Below are 9,249 nucleotides of genomic sequence, written 5' to 3' on the forward strand. Positions count from 1 at the left end.
ATAATACAAGAGATGCTACACATAACAAGAAGCTATGAAGACTACTGGCTCCGAAAGGAATCGCACAGTCTTAGGAAAACATTAGTCACCGAACACACCAAGCAATTGCAGAGAGGGTTGTCTGCCCTTGTGCTTCGGGCTACAAAGTGCCGTTACTGCTAGGAGATCATGGCGACCGAGAATGATGGCAACAAGATGTAATAGATAAGAGACAATCGAGACCACCTCACACCAGAGCCGAGAAAGCTGCATGCCAGGATCAAAGCATGATCGAAGTCGCTAGTGAGCTGCAACCAGAAGGTACCGAAGCTCCACGACTCCGCCCCCAAGTGTGTAACCACCGAGCACAAAAAGTGAGACTAGAGTTTTCAATCGGAACCCTAGCACAAGGAGGGGACCCATAACGACACCACCAAGAGGGAAGTGACACCCGCATGCATCGCCGTCGGTGGTGCCGTAGTGTCAAGTTTTCACTCAGAGCCGCACCCGTGTTACCCATGGTACCAAGGTTGCCGACCCAACCAGAGAAGAGGGCTGCCGCTGCCGCCGCCGAAGCCACGATAACACACCAAGATCATCGATCACCCTTTCCGTCACTACCTTTGATTTGTACTCGGCTTAATAATTAATAAAATAGTTGTGTGTATAATAATGATACAGAGGTTGAGGTTTTAATCTTCTTCTTTTAAAAAAGAAAAACCTAATAGCTAATGTTGTTATTTTTAGGTTTTCACCTTTCATCTGAAAAAGATTTTTGGTGAGCAGTATTGGAAGGACTTACTTTGTAATTGCCACCTAGATAATATATGTTCCTTTGAAGCCATATTAGTCGAATTTCATCGAAGCGGGAACAAGAGCCGGACAAGTCAATCTACTTGTTGCACCTTTTATTGACTTACCACACAAATTTTGTTTTCTTTGGCAAGCCAATAAGTGACTACAAAATAAAATATTAAAATTGTATTTAGGTAAGTATATGATGGGCAGAATTTGATAATATTTATTTACACAATCACATTAATATTGGCAGGTAAATAATGTAATGGAATATTTATACCCCTTTGCAACGCGCCGGAATTTGTGATAGTAATGATAAAGGTTTAACAAATAGCATTGAGGCAGGCAAATTTAAGGGTTGATAGTCGGCACAATTATTACAGAAGAATATTAAGGCACATCCATTGTAGCCGGAGAAGTCTATCTTTGGTGGCACACGTACGACAACAAATTAAACAAGCCGGTCAGGTAGCCGCATACCAGATCGACTAGCAAGCAGCACACAAAACAGAAGCAAGGGCAGATGCAGCGCGGCGTCACACAAACAAGCAAATAGGGTAAAGAAAACAAGCAAGGAAATCAATCAACGGCAGCACACGCAGAAATAGAATCAAGTAACCGGCGGCGGCGCGTTCGATTTGGCCGTGTCAGAAGCCTCCGGCGGCATCTGAAGCTTGTCGGCCAAGCTCTTGGCCCCCTTGAGCGAGAGCACGAGCCAGACGAAGGAGAGGAACTCCCCACCTTCACCCAAGCTCTTGGCGTGGAGGTAACCCCTGCACATGCTGGCCGAGTAGCAGAGCATGCCCAGCCACACCCGGTACATGAGCATCCACCGCGCCGTCGGGTCCCGTATCTCCAGCAGCTCCTTGGCGAGCTTGCATGCCTCCAGGATGTGGAAAACTTCTTGGGACGTACTACTACTAGTGTCACGGTCCAGTATGCCGGTAATGAGCTCATTGACGTCCTTCTGGCTTAGCTCGTCCTTGTTCTTGGACAAAGAGGAGGATTTCAGCTCCTCAACGGCTTCGGAGATGAGATGGTGCCTGCTGCCGGTGAGAAGCATCTCGGGGTTGAAGTTGAGCAGGTGCGCCATGTAGTTGGATATTGCCACCGTGCACTTGATATGAAGCCGTAATGCCGGGTCCCTACTCTTCCGTTCTTCTTCTTCTTGTTCTATTTCCCCTCTGCCTCCTCCTCCTCCTCCTCCTCCTCCTTGTTCTTGTTCTTCTACTGCTTCTTCTTCTGCTGCTGCTGCTGCTTCTGCTTCTACTCCTTCGACTTTTTCTTCTGCTCCTCCTCCTCCTTCTCCTTCTTGTTTACCACCATCATCGACCAATGCGGCACCGTCAATGCAGCGGAAGCAAAGATCGCAGGCCATGTGCCATAGGAGGACACTTCGGTCGAACGAGACGCTCAAGCTTTCTTTTATCTCCTCGCCACAGTGCCCTTGCAGCTCCTTACGGAGAGCCCAGTTGTGGGAATCCAAGATCCTGTAACTGGCAAGGTCACGGTCCTGTGCATCCACCAGATCTGCGATCACTGTCTGTGCCACCTTCTTGTACAGTTGACCAAGTTGAGGCCTGCAAGAAAGACATCCACCCTTGCAGTTGAAGCCCATGCGCCTGGCACACTCGTATATCCACCCGATGCTCTTGTCGCCCTCCCGAAGCGCCGCGTCGACGAGGTTATAGCCGGGTACCGTCTCGCACAAGGCTGGGACCTTTGTCATGGACATGAGCCGGTACAGCAGCTGCCGGATGAACACCGCCAGGACATCCAGCGCCGCGGTGAGGCACAGGATGATGTAGGTTATCTTCACGTCGGCGCGCCGATACGGGCGCTTCTCGCTCGCCGCAAATAGCGCCAGGGCGGCCATGTGCAGGACAGGAACCACCAACAGATGATAGAGCAGGTATGGAGGAGTGACAACCACGGTAGCTCTGGTGTAGATGAAGGCGAATGCACTGCGCAGCCAGCGCGGCAAGGCCTTCTCGGCGACGGGTAGAGGCGGCAGAACATCCTCCACCTTGCCAGCTTTGTTTCGTGACACCAGGTCCTTGGCAGCAGCTAGCAGTGACATGTCTGAAAGTACCATCAAGACTTTGTCTGCCTCCGTCAGGGCCACCACCGGTGGTTTTTGCTCCTTCTTCCCGCCGGCTCCTTCTTCCCCGCCGCCAACACTGCTTTGTGTGGGCATCCCGGTGAAGCAATTGCTCTCCTCGAACAAGAAGAACTTGTTGACGCGCTTCCTCCACTTGGAAGGCTTCTTGGTCCCTTGCACCCAGGCCGACACAGCCGCTAGCCTCTTGCGGCTGTTGAGGGCCAACGGCTTCTCGCTGAAGCTGAGGACGCCGACGACGAAGAGAAGGACCGCCGCCGCCAGTAGCTTCCAGTCACTAGAGCTGCGCCATGACTTGCAGAAGGCGTAGAGGGCGACCGCGACCTGGGACACCAAGGTCACCGTGTGCCTCGTCCACAGCTCGTTGTCCTCGATCTCGTAACCGGTCATCTCCTGCTGGCCCCCGAGGTGGATGAGGAGGACAGGAGCCCAGAGGACCTCCAGGACGCTCGACTGCTCGACGCCGCCGCAGTTGCTGCCCCTTGCGTGGCGGTTGAAGAGGGTGGCGAGCGCGTAGATGGCCAGCGTGTCGCTGGAGATGTAGGCCAGCCAGATGCACGTCCTGCAGACGCGCGGGATGGTGTACTTGCGCATGGGCGCTGCCAGCAAGAGGAACCACTGCAGGCCCAGGCTGCCCAGCACCAGGATGCGCAGCTGCCAATCGTCCCACCATCGCACAACGCTCCAGATATCAGACATCTCTCTCTCTCTCTCTCTCTCTCTCTCTCTCTCTCTCTCTCTCTCTCTCTGTGTGTGTGTGTGTGTGTGTGTGTGTGTGTGTGTGTGTTACCACTCCAGTCACTCAAGGTACGTACTGGATTGAAGGGTTGGCATTCCATCTTATGTGCGTCGCGCATGCATGCATGCATCTTGTCAAAGCGAAAAGAAAAAGGATAAAGGGAATGCTAATACATAAAGTCGACCAAGCCAGGTGCCATGATACATGTGATACTGTGAATACAGTGATACTGTGCCGTTATACTCCCGGCCCAGGGTGCATGCGCTTTGCGTGTCCACGGTCATATTCTACGGCCACGATACATGTGATAGTGTAGATACGCTGTAGAAACAAGGCTGCAGCCTGGGGAGTGGCTTTGCGTGTTGCGTTATATTCGAAGCCCACACGCGCGTTAGCTAGAGATGGTGCATGTGCGCTCATCTTCACTTTATTGATTCGGACATTGCATGTACTTGCATTGCACCTTATTGTGCCGATAACTATGCCGACTACTATCACTTGAAAGTGCACTCGGTAATTACCATTTGATCTGAACAGATAAAATAGTTCCGCCTCCTTAGAAATCAATTATTTCCAAGCCTTGTCGAGTGTCTTCTTAACACTCCACTTTTTATAATGGAAAAGGGAAAAAAAGTAAAATAAGCGGGAAAAGACACATAAAACTGATCAAAACGGCTCCTTAAAACCCGCACAAAAAAATGTTCCAAAAACCAAAAGAAAAATTGCCCCCGCCCTTGACTTTACGGCGCTGCAAGCACAACAAGAAAAACCAAAGATAAACGGCTCCCCCTTCTCTTCAATGAGCGCCAGAATTTCACCTGGTGCCACCTCAGCCGTACTAGCAACATTGGTACCATCACCATCCATATGCAGCCTCTTCCTCACCGTTGAGTCAACGTTTATGAGTCCTGCCTCATTTTTGTTCCGGCTAGTAACTGCATCAATATGCTCCTTCATAGTGCACATCCCAGCCTGATTCATCACATCAACAGGTTTACCACGGCCCACCAATGATCCTCCCGGAGCCCTTGCGAACTGATGCTCACGTGGTCTGTTTAGCGCATCTGCATATAGCCAGGGACCAATTTTTTTGCTCTTTTCATCATGCACACCATTACCACACTCTTTAAATTCATGACCAACCAAACCACATACACTACAGAACCTTGCTAACTTCTCATATCACGCAAAGTAGACATGGTGTTCCGTTGCACATACTACACTAACAATTTTTTTAAGGGGCTTCTGAACATCAAGCCGCACACGGACACGAATATAATCACCCTGTGTATTCCCATTAAACCTCATATCAAGAATCTCAGCAGCATCCTACACAAAATTATCCACAATCCCTCTTTTACAATAGCCATCGCACAACTTCTGAATTTGAAGCCAGATTGGCATAAACACAATGCTCATGTCATCGGTCTTACTGACTCCGTCGTGCGGACACATAAAAACTACCCAACAACCAAGGGCCTTGATTCATCATTCGCTCCTAATCGCCCAACCAAGACGGCTACACCATGAAAAGATTTGGTCTGATAGGGCGGAAGCGTACCTGCTGCGTCGGATTCCATGTAGCACGCATGTCTCGGTAGAACGCGGCCTGACTAAAAGGTTTTTCAAATGAACCCCTAACTGGGGCAATCCATTGCACGCTCTTCTTTATCTCCGGATCATCCTCATGTATCACCAAGTCATCAAAAGCTTCTCATTCAGATCCAGCTGCTCGAAAAAAATCACCCAGATTATTTTTTCTACAGTCGTGCCAGTGCTATTTTCCGATTGGGCATCAGCTACGGATGTCATCACTCTTAGAAATGACGAGGGCGAGAGGAATACTTGATCGCGGGAGTCAATTAATTTGTTAAGGTCTCGTTGGGGAAAGAGAACACGCTCGTATGAGGACACACTCAATCAGGTTGATGAGTCGACCAGAACAAAGATTCGATCGCAAGAGGAAATTAGGGCAGATGACTCGATTAGGATAAGGACGTGCAGGCGACGAAATCGGAGGAAAAAGACCCTAACCGTGAGTCAGGGGAATTGATATCGTGTCTACTCTTTGGAAAAAAAAATCAAAAAAGGATATATAGGGAATAGATAAATTCCACCCGCCCAAGTAGAGAACTGTTACAAATAAAGAAAGAAACTAATAAATTTAGGTAAGAAACAAGATAAAATAAACCATATTAGATACCGGAATATTCAGTTTGGTAACCTGCTACTAATTCTTCCTCCGCTTCTGGTAAATCAAAGGGTAATCTTTCACATTCTGCCAAAGAAGAAATTAAAAAAACTAGAAAACCTATAGGCTGACGCCAAATATTCCATCCAAAAATACCGTAGAGATAATTGAGCATGCCATGACTGTTCGACGTGATTTTGTATCAAAGAAGAGAGGTTATTTAGTTTTGGTAGTATTAAAAAAATCATGGATGGCGTGGTTAACTTTTTTTTATTGTAGAAGATTTTTTTGAAGTGCAGGATACAAAGAAGAATATATGTGCATACAAGGGACTGGAGCATGCATGCATGCATGCCTATCTTTATACGTGGTGCATGGCAAAAGCAAAAGGAGTGCCTACGTACGACAAGCATGCATTGAAGAATGCCCGTGCATGGCTACGTACAAAAGCAAAAGGAGTGCCTACGTACAGGTATAGCAGCAACGTGCACCTTTTTGCCTGTACGCGGCGGTCGCCACGACCGGCACGTACAGCTACGTACAAATGCCCGTATGCTAGCCGGCAAGCGCGCGTACATACTTGAATAGTCGTATAATCAACAAAAAGAATGAAACGGTGAGCCTTCTAGACGGTCAGTGAGTCACACGCTTGGCAATCGAATCGGCCCACCTGCCGGCCACTTGGGTAGGAAATTTTGTACCTTGTTTTGCAGGAGTGGGCGTCAAGAAGATCAGCCGATGGATAAACATACGAAGCAAGATCAACACGTTGCCGTCTATATCCCTTCCAAGGAAATCGGCAACGGCCGAACGGCTGCTGCGCGTCACGCAGCGCCTATCCTCTCCTGCCTATAAATACACTCACGCTGGGCCAGAGATGAGGAGGCACACATCCATCCACCACGCAGCACTTCCTTCATCCATCACGCTGAAACGCAGAAGCACCCGGAGGCTAGCAAGAGAGAAGATCTGAAGCCCGGCGAGACGCAAGAAGCTCTCTCACGCGGCGCCGGATTCCCGGCCGGACAAAGGACGCAGGCATCGACGCCGGCGTACACGGAGAGGAGGAAGCCGGCGTACGCCCATCTGCGAGCAAGGAACATCGGCGGCAACAACATGAACGCTCGACTCACGTTCCAGGAAGGTAGTACTTTGATCTAACTTACCACTTCTTTTCTTACTCCCCATATATAGAATGCATATACGGGGAACTACACAAACGATGCTGAACTGCCGAAGAGGAGGTTGCCGTGATCGGATCGGGCCGCCGCCCGAGATAGAGCCACCGGCGCCGTGGAAAACGATGACATGGAGGGGTCTCCATCACCGCTCACTCCACTTCATCACGATGGTGCCGCGGGACGCGACGACATGGAGCACGCCACGATGCCGCCACTGTCGATGTCGTCAAGCCGGCCACATGGAGGTCGGTGGCGCGGAGATCGCCACCACCACTCATGCCCACTTCATCACGATGGTGTCGCGAAAGATGATGACGGGGAGCACGCCACGACGTCGCCCACCAACGACGTTGTCGAGCTGGTGCCATGCACATTGATGGCATAGAGCTCGCCGGAGGGATGCCTTTTGAGATGGAGATCGAGAGTTCGTCGGCACGCCCTTCGCCCACTTCATCGAGCCGGTGACATAGAAGACGAAGCCGTGGAGCCTGCCTGGACGCAGACCGTCGATCACTTTATCAAGACGGCGTCGACGACGACCACAACATGGAACTCGACGTCGTGCAGCCCGTCGTCTACTTTGTCACACCGGAGGGTTGCCGTTCATGACGGCGACCCGGAGCCCGCCATCACACACCGGTCATCAACCTTAGCATGGAGGACGACGCGTCGCCGGAGCTCATCTTCACCAAGCCCGCGCTATGGACGCTGACGCCATCGAGGTCGGTGTCACGGAGGTCGACGCCACTGTGGTCGCCCCCACTCATCACCGCTCGATGAGGACGACGCGTCGCTGGAGCTCATCTTCACCAAGCCCGTGCTATGGGCGCTGACACCATCGAGGTTGGTGTCACGGAGGTTGACGCCACGGTGGTCACCCCCACTCATCACCGCTCGATCAGGACGACACGTCGCCAGAGTTCATCTTCACCATGCTTGCCCGCGCCAAGGTGGCCGCCCCCACTCATCACTGTAGTCATGGTGCTCCCCACTGGATTCTTCACCAAGCCAGCTCTATGGAGGCCAACGGCACACAAGTCACCATCACCACTCACGTCCACCTTGTCTGGACGGTGTGGTCGACAGAGAGTTCGCCGAGACGCCGCCCACCGCTGACGCCGCCAAACCGGTGCCATGGAGGTGAACGCCATGGAGATCGCCATCATCACTCGCGACCGCTTCATCGCGACGGTACCGTGGAGGACGATGACACGGGGCGTGCCGAGACGTCGCCACGGTCAATGTCGTCAAGCTTGCACTATGGAGGTCGATGGCACGGAGGTCACCATCACCGCTTGACCGTGATGGTATCGTAAAAGACGACGATACTATGCTCAATATTGCACGAGATGATGAATACTTCGTCGCATCGGAGAGATGCCATTCGAGACCTCGACGCCGCAAAGATCACCGTCACACACACTTCGCCCACTTCATCGAGCCGGTGACATGGAGTACGAAGCCACAGAGCCGTCCGGGACGCCGCCTGCCAATGATTTCGTCAAGTTGGCGCCAATCACAAGGAGCTCCTTCACCACCCCGCTTCGGCACCGGCGTCGTGCCTCTCCTTCACCATGCCCGAACTCAATGGTGCCTTGGTGATGTTGTCACCAGAGCCTAACCGAACATCGCGGCGTGGTCTACACATGAAGAATAGCCTCTAGTATATACCCGTGTGCGTACAAGGCCATGTTCAAGACGGGAAGACAGGCGGCCGGATGGCTCATCACCGCATGCAGTGACCGGCGCGACATCCGAGCTATCGCTACGCTAGCTCTCCTCTCTTTGTCGTTGAAGCCAATTACACGTGCTCCATAGTACTGAGGAATGAAGCAAGGAATACAGGTGCAATCAACAGACATAGCATGTGCACATGCATGAGCCATGCACGTATCTTCTAGCCGGCTGATGGCGAGAAGGTTGCCACCCGAAGACGACGCCGATGATGCTTGTCAGCATACCGATCTACTTCATCATGCTCGGTGTCGCCGAAGATGGAGACACGCAGCTCCCCACCTTCTGCTTGTTGTCCACTCCGCCTCACTGCACACTTTGAAGATGAAGATGTAGAGCACGGCGACGTCCACTCGGCGCCCGGACGCGAAGCGAAGGCCGGGGTCCCATACCATGATGCCACGAGGAAGATGGCCTCCTACCCCCGTGTCGCTGCTACCCGCGCCACACTCATTCGGAGGTCGGAGCCGAGCAAGTTGGCGCCGCCCGAGGACAAGGCGCGGCTGCA

At 51.8% G+C, this 9,249-nt stretch overlaps 1 protein-coding gene across 1 annotated transcript; it reads right to left on the reverse strand.

The window, feature by feature from the left end:
• Window positions 1–1,127: 1,127 nt before the first annotated feature.
• Window positions 1,128–3,678, reverse strand: LOC125547551 (uncharacterized). Its single transcript, XM_048711376.2, has one exon. The coding sequence runs from the start codon at window positions 3,593–3,595 to the stop codon at window positions 1,388–1,390; it is 2,208 nt and encodes a 735-aa protein (XP_048567333.2). The 5' UTR covers window positions 3,596–3,678; the 3' UTR covers window positions 1,128–1,387.
• Window positions 3,679–9,249: the final 5,571 nt, after the last annotated feature.

The sequence above is a fragment of the Triticum urartu genome, chromosome 3A, assembly GCF_056163025.1.
Source record: "Triticum urartu cultivar PI428250 chromosome 3A, HENAU_Tu73, whole genome shotgun sequence".
NCBI lineage: Eukaryota > Viridiplantae > Streptophyta > Magnoliopsida > Poales > Poaceae > Triticum > Triticum urartu.

Coding starts and splice junctions, on each gene's coding strand:
- LOC125547551 (XM_048711376.2), bottom strand. CDS start 3,595: ATGTCTGATATCTGGAGCGTTGTGCGATGGTGGGACGATTGGCAGCTG.